This window comes from Triplophysa rosa, linkage group LG20 (genome assembly GCF_024868665.1).
Source record: "Triplophysa rosa linkage group LG20, Trosa_1v2, whole genome shotgun sequence".
Taxonomy (NCBI): domain Eukaryota; kingdom Metazoa; phylum Chordata; class Actinopteri; order Cypriniformes; family Nemacheilidae; genus Triplophysa; species Triplophysa rosa.
Genome location: NC_079909.1, coordinates 12,247,062 through 12,265,354, shown reverse-complemented (window position 1 = coordinate 12,265,354; position 18,293 = coordinate 12,247,062). Strand labels below are relative to the sequence as shown.

Genomic DNA, 18,293 nt, shown 5'->3' with positions numbered 1-18,293 from the left:
CTGGGATTGTAGGTGCCTCCATACCATGATATGTACAGTGAGCTACATCCCACACTGAAGCTTAATGAAATTGAGACCAGTGTAAGTCATTTATATCTGAATTTATTTCAAAAGCATCATTTATAAATTGGGCAAATAGTCTTTAGTCAAATGAGTGATTTTACTCTTTATTTTTGTCTGTGTACAGAAATTGCTCGGCCGTCTGTGTGAACAGAATCGACTAGTAAAAGAGCAGGAGGCTGTAGTCCATCGGTTGAGAATGGAAAAGGTACTTACAACCAAGGCCTTAACCACGCACATACAATCTTATGCCTGATGTGCTTAAAACAACTCCATATTATTGTTTCTCATCATCAGAAACAATAAAGCATTACACTTACATAAATCACATAAATGTTTGCCTCACGGGATGTTACTATCGGATGTTTGATGTGCTCTATCATAAAACAGTTGCAAAATATGAAAGTTTAGCCACTATGCTAACACATCACCTCGCACTCTACAATTGAGAATGTTGACGTGCACAAAAACAGTCTAATTTAATAATAGATAAGCCTACCTAATGTATTCTGCACACTCACTATATGTTGTCTGCAATTTTCAGGACAGCCTAGAGGGGGTGCTGGTGGCCACACATCAGGAGATGGAGCTGTACAGGAATCAGCCACTGGCCATGGAGAAACTTCAGCTGAAAAAAGAGAGTCTACAAAACAAACTGATTAACATCAGAGGAGAACTTTCTCAGGCTTCAAGCGTAAGACAACTAATCATACAATACATGGGTTATGGTGATACAAAGGAATAATGAAGATTGTGAAGTGAAGGAATTGGTTGGAAAGGTGATCTTAGATGTTACTGAATCTTCGCAGGCTCTGACCACCACTCGTGTAGAGTTTGACGCTCTGGAGGAAGAAGTGAACGCTATCCATGGTGATTTGTGGGAGCAGCTGAACGCTGGAGGGCATGTACGTCAAATACATCAGAGTGTTTATGCTGTCATCATCATAATCATCATTAGTTACCAGAAAACCCCTCTAGTGCCTTCTGCTATTCTTGAATTCAGACCGATCATTAATTCATGAGCATGTGCAGTTATGACCTCCACCAAAATGAATTGCATTCAACATATCTTTACATGATTGATTTACCTTTCATAAAAGCCTTCATGTAAATCCAAGAAAACAACATTTTGGAGGATGGTCTTTGTTTTAGGACCCCCATACTACTGACCTTTGTGATGCAGAATTTTTTTTTTTTAATTGGAAACAAATTCTTATAGCAATTATGTATTCATTTGTTAGTATTTTTATGAGGACTTCTCATATTAATATGAGTGGAATATGCAATCAATAATTGAATCAAATCATTCATTATTTATAAGCACCGATATTCATTTTTCTAATGATTCTGAAAGCTCTCTTCAATAATGCATGGCTTTTATGTTTCATTAAATGGCTCGTCTAACAGAAAACTCTTTCCTCTCCCATCCACCCGTCTCCTCAGGGCGAGCTGGTTCACAGGCACATTCAGAAGGAGTTTTGGAGGGTTCAGGATGTTTTGGAAGTGCTGCACAAAAACAACCCGTCCCGTGGCACAGACACGGCCAAGCACAGGGGTCAGAGAAGTGAATTTACTCCCCTCATACTGCATTAGGGATAGTATTGTTAATTGTATCATTATGGTTTGACTTAATTTCTTTTTTTAGAATATAACATTTTTAAATGAGGAAATATTTTAAAAAAAATGCTTTTGACAATCCATCGTAATTAAAATATCTGATCATTCTTTTATTGTCTATTGCAGTAGCCAGTAGAGCATCAGGCTCCTTCAGCACAAACAGTCCAGCGAGTCCATTGAGTTCAGTGAGTCTCACCAGTCCTCTCAGCCCCTTCTCACCTGTACCTGGGTCTCACGCCTCACCCCCTAAACAGCTGGCCACAGAGGTACAGTGTTACACACAACACTACTCAACACACACAGTCAGTTTTACACGTTGCAGTGTAAGAAATGCAATACAAAACTGTAATAGCAAGCTGTGTTTCAATTAAATCAGCTGATCTCAGGTTTAGTAATTGTTTTGGAGGACTTGCCTCATGATGCCATGTATAATCCACAAGGCATATTTAAAGAAAGCACAGCCGTGTGGCTCTGATTATAATTTCACAATTATGTTTAAACAATGTCATTAACCGGAAAATGTAAGAAAATAGATCTAATAACATAATTAGGGTTTTTATTTATAAATCTGGGACAAGCTCTATTTCAAAACCTACTGCATTCTAACTGTCATGGAAACCAATTTTGGACACTACATAGGCAGGAGCTCTAAAACACACAAGAGACTCGAGTTGCAGTTGACTTTAATATGGTTTGACATTAATATGCTGCAAAGCTAAGTGCGCCCACAAGGAGTGCTCCTATCTGCCTCTTAAGTCTGAAGTCATGCACTACCACTTTCGGGTCCAAACGTTCTATCAGAGTAGTTCCTTAACTTTTTCATTGTAAAGCCCCCTTGGTGTAGGGTGCATCGCTTTGTGGCCCCCCCGACTTATATTCTTAAACTTAAAATTTTAATTAATCATATTTACAATTATATCAAATTAATAAATTGAAACATATACAATTATACAATGCTGGAACATCAATTCTTTGTTTGGTGGTCTTATTTTTCTGATGTTTGATTGCACAAAATGTACAATAAATTTCTATATTTCATAAAATGCCACAAAAACTGTGGCCCCCCTGGATTCATCTTGGGTCCCCCGGGGGGGCACAGCCCCCAGTTTGTGAACCACTGCTCTATTAGATGCCAAAGACAAGAAATGCTAATATAGTGAGCCTGGAGACTGTACTGTAGTGTATACCATGAGTTTATAATAGTTTTGATTTATTGTGACATGAATAAACAGTGCTCATAAACGGCTGTTTAACTAGTAGGACCCGGAAATGATGTTCATTACGTCATGACTTTACAAGCGGATGTAGGGATCTTACTAGGTTTTAGAATAGAGAATGATAAACGTTCTGTCTCTAATACCTTTTTCTCAATGGCTGTGTGATCCTTTAGCTTTAGATGCTCTTGAGTGCTTGGCCGTTTGTAATTGATAGTTCTCATAGGTGACCCATTCCTGCAGTGCTACACTACCAAAGTGTTACCCTAAGTTCTCTGACTTGTTTATTCAGAGAAATTTGCACCAACTGAACTGCACATTTTCTAATTTAAGATCACAAAGATTGCTACGGTGAATTGTTTACCTAGTCAATGCCATATGCCATACTGTAGCTGTGTGCAGGTCAGTGTTTAAAAGTGAATGTGATGAGGGCCTCATGCCTATATGCTTCCCATAATTCTCTGCGTCCTCCACCTGGCTTAGTCACACCTGATGCACAGCTCTCTCTCCACTTCTCCTTCCCCTCCTTTTTCTCCTTACCCTTCTGTGTGATTCTATCCCTCTCTCTCCTTCTCCCTCTGTTTTTCTCCTCCCCACGACAGGAGGTTGGCCCTCCACGACCTCCGCTTCCTAAATCTTACCAGCCCCTGGAGACCTCCCAGACCTTTCCCCCCTCCGTACCTCCCCTGCCCTTAAACAGCAATGCCTGGCTGCACAGCAAGGGCCCTCATGCCGGCCTCCACCAGGAAAGCTACAAGGACGAGGAAGAATACCACAGCAGAAAGGTACCGCAAAGACGGGACTGCACAGAACGTGGACAAACCTTTAACTCCCATCAGAACGCCACCATGTCCTGTGTCCATGTTCACACCCGTGTCCATAATCATTACAGATCATGGCCACAGTCTTTCATTTCATTTTCATTCCACTTCACTTTTCACTTTTAATCAGAATCTATATCTTGTTCTGTTTGCTTTTCTAAAAACAAACCAAACACTGTTGCATTAAACTTACAACTTCTTTGGCACTGTAATAAATCAAAGTAACTCGCTTTCCATTAAAGCTCCTGTTTTTGCCTTCAGCATTTGTGTGTGGTAGTATAGACAGATCCCTCATACACAGATTTGTCGACACTACTACAGTAGAACGTCATTTCCATGCTTAGCAACTGTTTTATTTGTGCCTGTTGTGTTTGTGCTAGTGTTGAGTGTTACCAGTTTGTGTCAGTGCTGTATTAAACTGCTTTTATTGCTTTGACATATCACCCCGTTCGGCTTAGAAGCCTCATGCGCTTATAGGTGACTTTTCATCATTTAGTAAACACCAAATACCCACTGACCCTAGAATGTGGGTTCGTAGAAAGTGTGGATAATCTTTGGGCAGGATTGATATTGAAATTTCTGTCTAATTTAAATGGGAACAAATAGTAAAAATCAAATGTAGTTCTACTGGATACAATGAAATTCAGTCAAACATGAATGTAAAATAAACAGATCATCCGTTTGGGTCTCCTTTTATTCTTGGGAGATCCTTATTAGACCCCATTAGGATTCTTAAAGATTGTTCTGCATTCTAGTTATGAACAGCAGTTGAGAGTATTCGTGTTTACGTTTCTTATGCTCTGTTTCAGCACAACTACAACTCACAGGGAGAAAAGACCAGCGACTTCCATTCAGAGCAAGACAGACAGTCCAACGTGAATAAAGGTATGTTTTTTCACATGATGCTTGAGATTCAGACTTCTCTTTAGCACTTGTTTTCTGGGACGAGTCATACAGACGGTTTCAGCAGCAATAACATAAACAAACGTTATGTGGCCCAAACTTAACTTCCGGCAGACCTCCCCAAAAAATCAATAACTGTTTTCATACAATTGAATACAATTCATATACAATATAATATGAATATAAATGAATGAATATTAATAATAAATAAATATAAAAGAATATGTTATATTACTAGCCACTAGCCAGACCGATAACCAAACACAGACTGGAAGTTAAGTTTGGGGCAGGCGTGTGCGTCCGATGAAACGGTCTACAGCTTTTATTGCTTTACAATAATGTCAATGCATGCTGCATTAATCAGCCAATATAAATGAAGAAACAAAGTAAAAATCTTGTATCTTTTTGTACCTATTTTAATACACCTACAGTATCACACTCACGCAGTGTTTAGGATGCCACTTTGAAGGGATTCTTTTACAAAAAATGCATTTTAATAAAGATTTCCCTTGTACAGTTGGAGTTGTTCCACCCAGGGCCAAGTTACCTTCAGAACACAAGGGTACTTCTAATGGTGTACAACGGAGAAATGGGAAGGTGCCCAATGGTCACATTTCCAGGGTAGGTTAAAGATGTACTAGTAAATCTATCAGTAATACTGCAGTAGTAATGAATCTGAAATAATACATTAACTGTACGTCTGTAATAAAATACGGCCCCATTAATATTGTCTGTATAAAGGATCTGAATTAGAGGTTTGTTAAAGAACTTGTTCCTTACAAGTGCTTCCTTTGCAATGTTCAAGACAACAGAATAATGTGTTTATTCTAAGTTTTGTCAATTTGTTTGTTTGCTTAATACTCATGATGTTAAGGCTTCTAAAAGGCTCAGATGTCTCTGTTTTTGGATGAAAATGCATGGGAACAAACTGAATAATTCAAAAAAGTATAGGCACATTTATCTCAACCTTCCATGTGTAACAAAGATATTTTTTTTGTGAATCATATTGGATGATGGCCTTTCTAATAATAATAATGCTGATGCTAAATAATATCCAGTATGATATTTAGGAACACAAAGGAACACATTTTTGATTTGGTTTTGTTTGAGGAGTATCCAAGCCTTACTGATGTGGATTGTATACAGAAGTGTTTGTAATACGCTGTCCAGAGTCCAGATGTTGTGTTCATGTCGCATGTGTTGTATAAACGCAGGCTGTAATGGTAATGGGTACATGTGTGTCACAGGAACGGCCAAAGAGTGCAGTGTTTCCTGCCGAGGTGAAGTCGAAGATGACCGTGGAGGAGCAGAACGAAAGAATACGAAGAAACCAGAGCAGTTCTGTCAGAGACAAGAGACGGAGCCTCAACCTGTCCAGCGGCCAGCACGTCGATGGATTCAAACCCACCACCAACTACAGAGTGGTTAGAATACTCTTAAACATTCATCCTAGTCTTTTATTACTCAAATTTCTTTAGTTCAGTGACATATATCATATGTCTTCCTGTCATACAGGTGCGGAGGAGAGTGACTTCAGATGAGGTGGATATTAAGGGTTTGGAGGCAGCTGTGAGGGGTGGAGGTGTGGAGTCACCCAGACAGGAAATTGCACGTCTGCGACGACAGATGGAGCCTGAACACTACGACCTCGATATCGGCATAGAGGTTAGAAGTCATACTGCACAGTGAACAACACTCGCATATGAACATCTATATGAGGTGGACAGAAAAACTGGAGTAAATAATGCTGGCGATGTGATGATTTTTAGTTATTCTTTCAGTTAGTATCAGTTCCAATACAGAGTTCTTATGTGCATGTGACTTTGATCTTTCCTCTTGTCTACAGCTGTCTGCTCCAGAGAAGGTCCTTATTCCTGAGCGATACTTAGAAATGGAGCCCAGCACACCTCTTAGCCCTGAGGAGCTTCAAGAAAAGCAAAAGAAAGTAGAGCGAATCAAAACGCTCATTGCCAAATCTAGGTATGAATGCACATCATATCATCTACTGCACACAGAGTAACCTTAAGTACCAACCTTGGTCAAATGAATTGCTATACACGTACGTAAACGGTCGTCAATGGTCGATCTGTGTCCTCCAGCATGCAGAATGTGGTGCCGGTGTTGGACGGGCCGGTGGAGGGACCCAGTAATTCAGAGCATCAACTTCAAGAGCAGGAGAAGCGGATCGAGATCTCCTGCGCGTTGGCCGCCGAGGCCTCCCGTCGCAGCCGGCTGCTCTCCGGTGAGGACACCTGCCGCCCTGAGGAGTCTGGGCGCGCTGTGACCCCCACTGTCTGACCTTTAACCCCGCTGTCACTGTCACATGCTGTCACATATTCCTCAAATGTCCTAAACTTCAGTGCTGAGGTTGCACTTTGGTTATAATTATTACTCAATGTATTTTTTATATTTCTGATGTTTACTGCAATCTGTTTTAGCGTTCAAAACATAGAAGCTCTTAGATAGTCTCTAATGTGCAACCTCTGCAATGAAGAACGCTGTCTAGTTTCATCTAGATTCACAGAGGAAGAGTGAGATACATTAAGACGAAGGAATGACTATGAATCTATTCAGGTTTTAAAGTGATACGCATACAAGGGCATGTAAAGAACGACTTGATAAAAACTGAGAATAAATAGAACCATCTTCATCATTTTGCCTTACGTTACATCTTTCAATTAATGTGCAATTTGGAGCTGATATTTAATTTAAAATGCCTTGGCTATCAGCATTTCATAAAGGATCTAGCCTGTTTATTAAAACAAAAAATCTTTATGCATTATAGCGAATTGATCCTTCAAAGTGTTCTTTCATGTCATTTCATAATTTGTATGTCAAAAATGCAGTTAGCATGATCCTTCCTCTTCATTTTACCCATTGGCTTGTGGCTCTGTGAGAAGAGTGTTTAATCACCTCTCTGATCCACAACTCATTTTCCTTTGCTTCATATATTTGTTTCCCCATGACACCACTGCATTGCAGCCCAGTGCATTCCCAGTCCCCCTGCCTCCCCAACCAGCCTGGCCCCTCCCCCTTCTGCTGACTACTCTGACTCCTCCCACATCATGAAGGTGTGAAGGTGAGTTCTGCCCACCACACGACAATCCCCACCCACCCACCCTGAACTGTCCTGCTCATTATAGCCCTTGCTTTCGTTTTCCTTTAGTAAAGCTGGCTTTTCAGATGTAAACATATTGCTGAATTCCTTTTGAGGGGAACATCTTTAAATTCTATTATTGCATCAGCATGCAATATTATATTAAGCCAGTGTTTTGTAAACCCGGTGCAATACTTTATATACCCAAGGGCTTTTATAATGGAATTAAGTGTGAACTTGTTTTAGGTGCAGCCTGACTCTGTGTTTAGGCAAGAGTTAAAGCGTTTTTACACAGTGTTTTGGCATAATGCTATAACTTTAGCAGTTTCTCACACAAACTCTTACGCAAGCTGTTTCTCACACAAACAGGCTCCTGCAGCTGGCTTTTACTGTCCAGAATTTAGTTTTGAATATTTTCAATGTGAAAGTGTTTCAAAGACTAAACAACCTTAAATCCAACATAGACATCTGAAATCATTAAGCTTTTATTTATTCAGAAAAGTAATAATCACTGGCCAAAAATGTCAATTTAATCGATGGTTTCAGCAGTTTCTCATATCGTTTGTGTCCTTCTGAAACCTCGTATGTCCAAATTCACTGTTTATCAGAAAATAGAAAAAACACTTTACTTTTTAAATGATTACATACTGTGTTGTCAAAGTTGCACTTTTTAATGCTTTTTATTGGTTAGATATTTGAAAAACACTGTGACAAACATAAAGGGTGACTAATAATAATGATTTATAAAAAATAAAAATCACAAAATATGGAGATACAAGGTTTCAGAAGGCCAGCAGCAATATGATACACCATTAAAACGGTTCAAATTAGGTATAAATTAAATATTTCTTTTCAGGTCCGAAAATACAATCATGCACCTTATAACATACACAAGTATTTTTAAAAGATGTGTTTGATGTGTGGAATAATTTAAACGATTTTTACACGTTTTTAATTGCACACTTTTTTAATAACGTGACAAAATTATCATGCAGTCAATTTTCATGAACCTCCTCAGATTTAATATAGTTTCATTATTTGATTATGCATTGACTATGCCAAAAAATGATATGATCATGTCGGCCATAGTGTCTTTGCAACATCCTCTCGTTATGTTATAAATTGTAGTCAAGAAACATTTGGAAACAACCATTTTAGTCAGGATTAGCTTTGACAGTTTGCCCCTGCTGGTAGATAATATAACTACACCATTATAGGGACTAAAACATGTTTTTGTATTTTTTCACTCATTTTTGCTGTATGTATCGTTGCTGTCCTTCCGAAACCTTGAATGTCCAAATTCACTGTTTTTCTTGAAATGGAAAGAACACTGTACTTTAAAAATGGTTAAATACTGTGTTGTCTAAGTTGACAAGCACTTTTTAATGCTTTTTATTGGTTAGATATTTGCAAAACCCAATGACAAACAAAAAGGGTGACTAATGATTTATGGTAAAAAATAAAAATCACAAAATATGGAGATACGAGGTTTCAGAAGGACAACAGCAAGATATTTCTTTAATACTGTATGTAGTAGATGTTTAACCAATATCCATTTTTGAAAAAGCTTTGAGGAGCACAGAAAATATTTTTTTTCATAACTGCTGCTGCTACAAAAACCTCAAATACAATATATAGAGGGGTTAATCGCAATAACTGGCTCAAAACTAATGTTTGTCGGGTGTGTCCACACCCCGCATCCAGGTCACGTACCATCAGGTCAGCATGCCCAGCTGAACAACTGCCAGTGGCAGTCAGATGAAAGGGAATGCTAATGGAAACCGTGTCTTGCTATATAAACCACACTGGAGATAGCACATGACGTCTTGCTTAGTAGCTAGATGCGTATGCATAGAGTGTGATGGTATGACAGACCTTTTTGTGTGCATGCTTTGAAAAAAACAAAGGCTGTCGTTCCTTGTTTAAAAGAAAATGCATCACTCTCTGACAATGTCTTTTTGTTCTTCTCCTTGTTGTCCCTCATCCTCTCGAATGTTCCCAGCTCAAGCACTTGCAGCTGTCAAGTTTGATGGTGAACCTTTCTGAGTGTCCAGCGGATCAAGATGAAAACCACCGAAATATGTTTCGCCTCTGCCAAACATTGAATTTCTTTTGATTACCTACACCACGCTGAGACATATTTCAAAGTGTTTGGATGTTTGCGGAGGTCTGTGCATACTGCAAGGTTCCACTGCCTCTATCTCCATGCACTTCTTGTTTAAGAACTCAGTGGAAACCATGACAGAACTACATAATTCAATTAACAACAATTGTTTGGAGGACGACAGTCACATTACAAAAGCTACAAAACTAGCCAGGATGTGAAATATGTTTACATGTTCATATTTGCTCTTGGTCGCATTACAGTGACTGGAGCATATAGGCCTACAGCAAATTCATGGGTACAGTTTAGCCGCTCAGGGTGGATTCTGCAGACACAAGTACGTTGACAGGAAGGATCGTGTGACGGAGACCAGTACAGACGGGAAGTCCGAGATTTGACCGGAGGAGAATAGCCACTGTAAAGTAAGGACTACGGCAAAGTTGTCGAGCTCAGTTTATCTGGAAGTCATCAGATGAGATATGAAAATGATTTGTTCCGAACACTAGCCACAATTGAACACTGTGGATTCATGTTGGGATGCCCAAATAGACAGACCGTTAATGTTGGGCTTTAGACGAAGGAGCGAATTCCCTCCATCACCTTCATTTCTCCAGTAAAGGAGTTCAAGGCCAGACTCACTGTGACTTTTCCTGGCCTCTTTTTCCATACTGAACATAGGGCTCACAAACCCTCTTCCTTGCCAGCCGAGTACAACCTGTCAGAATTGCAGTCTTTTAAACCATTGTCAGGTCTTTACTTACAGTGTACGTCTATAAAGAAAGCTTATATATTGATATGACTATTACTCTAATCTTTGCATCAAAGCCATGTGGACGCATCATAGTGCTTTACTGCAAGAACAGTAGTTACCAAAAAACGGTAAATACTTGTGAGCGCTCTTGAATAGTAGATTATAGAGAAAGCTAAACATTTGGAAGTGTCCTTAGAGGTGTAAGTCTGCTTGTTGATACACAATGCGTGTTGATGTGGGGCCAGCAACTTGCATTACAGCCTGTATATACTTTCATTAAATTATATCAAACCTGTCGCCCCGACAGAATATACAAAGCCCTTATTTGTGGATCATTGTGCCATTTGGAGATTCATTTGGCTATGTTTCTGCCACGGCACACTTTTACGTGTAAATATAGACTTCACATGATATTAAATGGAACAATATTTTGGATTATTTTTCTAGCACTGGTAAAACATTTTATCCATCAAGCAGCTTGATTCTAATGTAACGAAACGTAAAGTACGATTTGCCAAATAAAAAAATCTTCTGTTTTGTACTTTGAGGTCCTGATTGGAGAGCGCATCTTTCCTCGTATTGAAACCTCGGAAATGCCATGCAAGTTGTTAGCCCGTAAACTGTGCTTGTCTTTTTGAAAGATGTAAAAGTCTTTGGTTTAACTCTTAATTGAGAATTTGTTTGACAGAACTGTGTCTCTTTTTTCTTTCTCATCAACGCTATCACTGATATTGTGATTGTGTTATTCCTATATCCAAAACCCTAAATCGAGGTAAAAACACGGTACGTTATCTGTAAAAGAGTTTCTAAAGGAACAGGTTACTTATCATCGCCAAGCAAAAACAGCCCTGAAGAGACAGACAAAGATTTATTTTTATTGTTTTTGAGAAAGAGAATCTGATTGTCAAAACGAATCATATTTTTCTATTAGCCCGGACATCTGATGTATAAAATGAGGTTCGGTTGGTTACATTTGTAAAATGATTAAGAGTGTTTTGAATTTTCACGGTATAGGGGAATACTGATTGAGGCTGATATATTTTTAATTTATTGATCTGAACTTCAAAGCATCTTTTTGCAGGCCTTGTTTAAAAGTTGTTTGTAAGTGTTATTTTTTACATACAGTAATTGGATTGGGTTAAAGTTGCAGTTGGATAGTCGAAGCAGAAATGTCTAATATTTTATAAAATATGTAGCATATAAAGTGGGATTAACAAATACAGAATAAGCACATTGGTCTGTGTAAATATTTTTAAAATCTAATACTGTATGTCTTCATATTGACAGTAACTAATGCTCTTTTAAAGAAAAAAGAAACAAACTGCTTGAGCTATGCAAATCAGTCAAGATAAACAATACTTAATGTGCTTGCTTTAGAAGTACCCTCATGCAATAAAGTGAATGTATTTAAAAAAAAAACATCTGAATTTGTTTATATGTCCATTCTTCAGAATCGTTTGTACATCCACAGGTCAAGGTCAAGGACCCTTATTTTCAACAAACAATCTTATGCAAATTACAAAAATCATAAAAGCAACCTGAACGATAATTATATATATATATATATATAANNNNTATATATATATATATAATATTTTATAATGTATTGCACTTATAGTAATAGTTCATAACTGAAATATTTTTTTCATGAATTAATCAATTTTTTTATTGTTGAAGGAGTTGAAGTCTTAGTCACTAGTTGGCAAAGAAATCCCCTATAATGAAACAGACTGTTAAGTCAAAATTTGGTCAATTCAACATTATAAAATATTTTTACAGAAATCCTAAGCACCCAAAAATGACCACAATTGTTCCCTGGTGTTTATTATTAAACATTTTATTTTTTCACATTTAGAAATTAGGAGAGAGACGTGTTGTGGTTGAAATGATTTTTGACTGACTACACAACGTGGGTATTCACTAAAGTTTAGAAATGCACTACAAAAAATGTAGCTTGATTGCAGTAAACTGCTTGATCTGCCAAGTGGGTCAGATAATACAAGTTTGGTTTGTTTATTTGTGTATAAGTTGTTTTGTTTTCTTATAGACGCACGGTATGCTATACATTTTTAGATGGTAAAGCACAATTATTTTTGTGCAAATAAAACAATGCCATTGAGGTTAAAGATCATTGGTTTTGAAAGGATGGTGTTTGGGGTGGATGTAGCAACATCGGCTGTCAGACTTAAAATGGAGTCAGGATTGTGGGCTAAGAGAAGTGGGGTTAAGATAAAGATGCAAGATGCATTATGTAAGCAGACAGAGTACTCTCTCTCTCCCTCTCTCTGCTTGGTTAATGTTCACTATGCAGCTGGGTTCAAAAGTCAAGTATTCATGTGAAATAGCTAGACCGGCAAGAACCAAAGAGCTACAGATGATTTAAGCCAAGCGAGGAAACATGATCACAATCACTGAGTTTCAGAGTAAGTTTCTTTATCCAGCTCAATATTAACTAGTAACTTTTGGGTCTCTAAACAGGGCACCTTAAAATTACCACAGTAACTTTTCCACTTATTGTGGCTTAACTTGATTTGAAAAAAATATAAAAATACAGTTCATTAAAGTATAATGCAGGTTTCTCTGTCCTGACTGGGTTCTAGAAATCGGTGTGGGTTTGTCTGGATTTGGTGTGTTCTTTGTGCTGTTTGGAGTGCTTCTGTACTTTGACTCTGTCTTGCTGGCATTTGGGAATGTAAGTACAGTCTTATGTTGCAACTTAACTTCCTTTGAATTGTCTAAACATGACACAAGAAATTCACTTGAACCATATTTAACATGAAAAGAGACCCCAAAAATGATAACATTCATACACACAGTATTAGTTGCTTTTGAATTGACTTTTAAATGTACCTGATCCTTATATCCTTGATCTTTGTATCCTTAACTGAATACAGTCTCTATTCATGTGTAACAAACACAGCACAAGGAAATGTTAAACACTTACACAACAAGTCTTTTGTTTTTTTATCTTGCTTAAAAACACAAAATAACATCATACATTTGCTCTCTTCATCCAGTCCCATGGATGCTTGAAACTATAAATTCCTTTCCCAGTTTCAGTTAATGCCAACAAGAAAGATTCATGTTGTCCCAACTAAAATAGATTAAGTAAACTTCTAGAAATGTATAGTGAAGTGGACACAGTAAAATGTTCCAGAATTTAACTGTACTACCTTACATTAACAAGCAAGCAAAACACTGTAACATACAATACATTACATTCATACCAGTGTGTTTTGACACTGTAAAATAGGTCAAAGATAAACCTTTTTTGTTTTTTGGACCTTTTGGTATTATTGTACTCATGCGTTGCTTTGCAATCAGTTTTATTTTGAAATTCAGTTGCATGCTGTTCTCTTCACAATCCCTTCATTAATTTGCTTTAGATATTTCTTGTAAAATTACTAGTCTGAATATAAATGTTCAAGCAAACCCAGATTAGAATATGTATGAAATTTAGTGGCATCTAGTGGTGAGATTGTGAATTGCAACCAATGACTCACTCCCCCTCCCTTTCTAAGCACTATGGTGGCACTCACAGGACAAAGATGTCGTTGGGTTTTCACTTCTTTGCCGAAGGAGAAATCGTATTTACTCTGTAGAGCAATTTGTCCATTTAGGGCTACTGTAGAAACAACATGGCGAATTCCATGTAAGGGGACCCGCGGTATATGTAGATAGTAATAGCTCATTCTAAGGTAATGAAAACCGAACGCTTCATTATGTATGGACTTTATGCTCCTCTGAAGATATAATTATGTATATTATATTGCATTTCTGTCAATATATTCCTCCAACAAATTACACACAGCACCTTGAATAAAGAGAAGTTGGCTTTAACCATTTCATTCATTCGTTGTCAATGTTTGGGCATGTAGGGCTTTTATGCAACAGTTAATGAACCTGAATGAACCAATAAATGGGTCTGAATGGTTTTAAAATGTGCATATCTTGAACAGAAATTCTAGAAGGTCATTCTTTCTTATTTCACTGTTAAATCAGATTCTGTTCCTGTCAGGCCTGGCTTTTATCATTGGCTTGAGGAGGACGGCCCACTTTTTCTTCCAGAAACAGAAGCTCAGAGGCACCACCTTTTTTCTAGGGGGTGTGGCTTTAGTGTTGCTAAAATGGCCTCGTATTGGCATGCTGGTAGAGAGCTATGGCTTTGTGCTTCTATTTAAGTGAGTAAAACCTTTGAATCACATCAGCACAAGTTAATCCAAATAAAAGTGTCCACAGATAGTCATGAATATTATCCAGCCTCAAATTTACTGGAATACATCTAGTCTCAGATTAATTTACAACAAAACCACTTTAGCCTAAATACTGTGCATACAGTACGTGGCAATGCTTTGAAAGTTCTTTGCATAATTCTGTGTCATTGCAGATCATTCTTCCCAATGGCCTTTGGGTTTTTTGGAACAGCCTTGAACATACCCTTTTTAACTACGGTATGGAAGACAAACCGTTAAAATAAAGAAATGATTTTCTGAAATCTAGCTATTAACACAACCACAACCAAAGTAATTCTTTTTACAACTCTATAATGAAACACGTTTCAAAACATGGCAAACACCGTAATGGCCGTCTTCCACATTCTGGTGAGAAGTGGTTATTTCAAACAATTACCAAGTTTCTGTTCTTTCTCTTAGATGTATAACAAGTTATCAGGAAGCAGGTCCTCAATGGTATAAAAGCGGCCATCAAGATATTCTGGAGCAGTCAGTGAGGAAAATAAAAAAGTCTTACAACGACTGCATGTGCCATTGCAATGCACTGTTAAACACTGTTATTTTGAATGAACTGTGGTATTTTATACATTGTTTTATAAGGTTTATTTTAATATTTGTGTTTATATTTAAACCTTACACAAGGATAACGGTTCCTGGTTATTACACTGCATGTGTCCTCTTTAACATCCACAGAACCTTTTTATTGCACAATAGCTTCTTTATACAGTGGAAAAAATACCATTTTGCAAGACATAAGCAACACTGGTCCAGCCTCACTTTCTGTTTCAATTATTTTTATCTTTCCAATTGTACATGTATAATTAAGTTTTAAAGATGTTTGTTTAACATTTCAATTCAGTTTTACATGTTCCGTTGGTTAAATTTTTTATTTCTATCGTGTAGTGTAAAAAAGGAAGTGCTTCTGGACCAGGGTTGTTTACAACCAAAAAAGGTCTATATAAATGTAAGTAAGAGATGTATCTTTTACAAAAAGTTCATTGAGAAACTGAACATAATTCTTTCATGGCATCGCTGCGAAGAACCCTTTTTCGAACCTTTATTTTTAAGAGTGCTTGTTGAATAAACAATAAGGTCCAATGTTTCAGTCAATATGTTTTGCATTTTTATATAGTTTACAATTTAATTTATTAAAAATGCTTTTTTGGTCCACATGAAACAATAAATACGCTACAAAATCAGTATATTGTTTTCACTGGGTGTGAGACATACGTAAGTCTGCACTTCCTGTCTGTTTTTAGCGCATTTTCTTCTCAAGATCAACGCAGGTAAAAAATCCTGTGTACAGATTGTTGACCAGCTCTCAGCTGAGTAATGAATGCGTATTTTTATTTTCTGATCATCTCATTTCAATTCCATTTGACCGCTTCCTCACAACTTCATGAAGTATCCAAAAACAGAAACTCAAATTAATACATATACTCCAGTTAATATATATGAAGACTTTGTGTTTCTGGAATGTTCTTGTGAAATGGATGTGTGCTGCATGCACCCCGGACTAAAAAGAGAAGATCAGAGGGAATGTTGGAGGTCCATGGCCCGCTGAGGGACCTATGACGCAGATAATATCATTGTATAAAATACATGAACTGTGCCTGAAGTTTGGATTAACCACTCAGTATCCTTCTCCAAACACAACATCCACACCAGCAAGTGCAGGTAAGCACTTTACTTGCATAGTTCTGTTGTTTTGTGGCATGCTCTTTGCGTTTAACTCCAAATCAGGCGAGAAACCAATAAAATTAATAGAATTACACAGTTGTTGTTTTTTTCATTTTGGATTGAATTTACATTCAGTGATCGCAGAATTCTCGCCTTAAACAAGTATAAACTGCCTTTTTTAAATGATTAATTTTATTAGTTTGTGATGCTTTTTCTTGGAACAGACTAAAGGGTGTTAGGTGAAAGACTAGTATCTGATTCTTTTGATGGTCCCTTTGAAGCGTGAAGGTGTGTGTCTGTGTGTAAATATTGCATTTGATAGGATACTGCATGTGTGTGTGTGAGCCTGTGCACAGGAAACACTTGCACAGATACCGATCAAGTCTGTAACTCATCATCTTTTAAATGGATCCTGTGTGAAAATAATCACACGTAGCGTATCTCTTTCTTGCAGAAATTCAAAAACATTAAAAATGATGCTAGTTACCATCATTTTGATGTTGTCGTTCGGAATTGGAAATATGTACCCTTCAGGCCATTTTCAATACTACCCAGAAGGTATATTCTTTTAAAGTTATTTTTAGTTGTGTCACAGTGCATACAAAATCATTTAATGACTAATTTCTGATTTAATGGGTCTACCTGAACAGATTAAGGAACCATGTTTTACCATGTATTGTTAATTTAACATTACTTGTTTATATTATAACATTATTTCTTTATAAATAATTCCAAAATGTTGTGACTAAAATGTCAATGTCTATAGTGATACTCTACATTACAATACATACAGAATGTCAAACTTCTTTATTGGACATAAGATCATTAAGTTATTAAATATATACTGTATTAGTGACACGTTGTTATGTATCTCCAGATGAATCTCCAGCAGAAACAGCTCTGCGAGTTCTCAGAGGAAATGATGTTCAGTCTTCTAAACCCTCAGCACACATTTCCATGGGTGTAACCAATCCAATCTTAGGTTCAGGTCCTCAGAAGAGCACATGGTGGTGGTCTCCAGAAAGTCCTTACATGAAGAGGAGACAGAATCTGGCGTACTACAATCTCAACTCCTTCGGCCTTCGCTATGGGAAGAGAGAACAGAACATGCTTGCAGAATTTAAGCAGATACCTGTAAAGTAATATGTATATCGATATTATGTTGATTCCTTAGAGATTTACATAACTTAATCTATTTAAATGACTGATATAAAGTATTTTAAAGTAGAATTGATCTGTGGACAGAACACCTATGAAACAGTTCTTTGGTAATGATCCTGTTGAGGACACATTTTGCTGATGCTGAATAAACCACGCTGATCTCAGAAAGATCTGCTTTCTGTTTGCCTACTATGATAATGACACGAAGTATAATTTAAGGAAAAGTATCACTTGACTTGTCAGAATATATTGAAAATGTTTCTTGTTGGCATGGTGAACAAAATCTGAAAAAAAGAGACTTTTTTCAATCTTGTATGTGACTTTAAGGCCAAAGCACATGCTCTGATTCTTTCCGGATTTATATGTGTTTTGTTTTGTTTTAAATGCTGCACATTAAACCAGTCAAATATAGCAAGTCACTATCACTAAAGGTGAAACTGATAATAATTCCTAAAATGGTGGCTTTAAAATGACACAAACATGATCTCCTCTGTTTGTTCTAAATGGTCATAAAATGTACCCATGTTGTTCTCTTAATACACTACACTACACTAAAATGGTTAATAGACTACAAGACTAAAAACATCCGGGAGAATTTCCATGACATAGCTTAAGCATTTCATAAAAGAAAATGATGTTTAGTCACACATTTG

General features: G+C 37.2%; 3 protein-coding genes across 19 annotated transcripts in view; all 3 read left to right on the top strand.

The window, feature by feature from the left end:
• The window catches only part of plekha6 (pleckstrin homology domain containing, family A member 6), an 85,421-nt gene extending 73,441 nt beyond the window's left edge, over positions 1-11,980 (top strand). For 14 of the 17 annotated variants that reach the window (XM_057361396.1, XM_057361395.1, XM_057361385.1 and 11 more), the window contains 15 exons: positions 13-81; positions 188-268; positions 605-754; positions 870-965; positions 1,504-1,615; positions 1,804-1,943; positions 3,494-3,676; positions 4,522-4,597; positions 5,133-5,236; positions 5,863-6,039; positions 6,131-6,280; positions 6,462-6,595; positions 6,715-6,857; positions 7,598-7,694; positions 9,715-11,980. In XM_057361396.1, coding sequence (XP_057217379.1) covers positions 13-81; positions 188-268; positions 605-754; positions 870-965; positions 1,504-1,615; positions 1,804-1,943; positions 3,494-3,676; positions 4,522-4,597; positions 5,133-5,236; positions 5,863-6,039; positions 6,131-6,280; positions 6,462-6,595; positions 6,715-6,857; positions 7,598-7,692 — 1,710 coding nt within the window. In that variant the 3' untranslated portion in view covers positions 7,693-7,694; positions 9,715-11,980. The remainder of the gene's footprint in view (positions 1-12; positions 82-187; positions 269-604; positions 755-869; positions 966-1,503; positions 1,616-1,803; positions 1,944-3,493; positions 3,677-4,521; positions 4,598-5,132; positions 5,237-5,862; positions 6,040-6,130; positions 6,281-6,461; positions 6,596-6,714; positions 6,858-7,597; positions 7,695-9,714) is intronic. The other 3 variants (XM_057361386.1, XM_057361389.1, XM_057361397.1) reach the window with 3 other exon arrangements.
• Positions 11,981-12,565: 585 nt separating this feature from the next.
• On the top strand, positions 12,566-16,307 carry golt1a (golgi transport 1A). Its single transcript, XM_057362152.1, has 5 exons — positions 12,566-12,990; positions 13,168-13,259; positions 14,570-14,748; positions 14,955-15,018; positions 15,220-16,307. The coding sequence occupies exons 1-5, from the start codon at positions 12,966-12,968 to the stop codon at positions 15,259-15,261; spliced, it is 402 nt and encodes a 133-aa protein (XP_057218135.1). The 5' UTR covers positions 12,566-12,965; the 3' UTR covers positions 15,262-16,307.
• Positions 16,308-16,602: 295 nt separating this feature from the next.
• Positions 16,603-18,036, top strand: kiss1 (KiSS-1 metastasis suppressor). The gene is made up of 3 exons (XM_057362154.1): positions 16,603-16,767; positions 16,934-17,037; positions 17,357-18,036. Exons 2-3 carry the CDS (start codon positions 16,953-16,955, stop codon positions 17,620-17,622), a joined length of 351 nt encoding a protein of 116 aa, XP_057218137.1. The 5' UTR covers positions 16,603-16,767; positions 16,934-16,952; the 3' UTR covers positions 17,623-18,036.
• The last annotated feature ends 257 nt before the right edge of the window (positions 18,037-18,293 follow it).

Excerpts from the sequence above, each read along its gene's own strand:
- golt1a (XM_057362152.1), top strand. The coding sequence starts at position 12,966 with ATGATCACAATCACTGAGTTTCAGA. Across the intron at positions 13,260-14,569 it reads TCTTGCTGGCATTTGGGAAT|ATTCTGTTCCTGTCAGGCCT; the intron begins GTAAGTACAGTC and ends CTGTTAAATCAG. Across the intron at positions 14,749-14,954 it reads GGCTTTGTGCTTCTATTTAA|ATCATTCTTCCCAATGGCCT; the intron begins GTGAGTAAAACC and ends GTGTCATTGCAG.
- kiss1 (XM_057362154.1), top strand. The coding sequence starts at position 16,953 with ATGATGCTAGTTACCATCATTTTGATGTTGTCGTTCGGAATTGGAAAT. Across the intron at positions 17,038-17,356 it reads TTTTCAATACTACCCAGAAG|ATGAATCTCCAGCAGAAACA; the intron begins GTATATTCTTTT and ends ATGTATCTCCAG.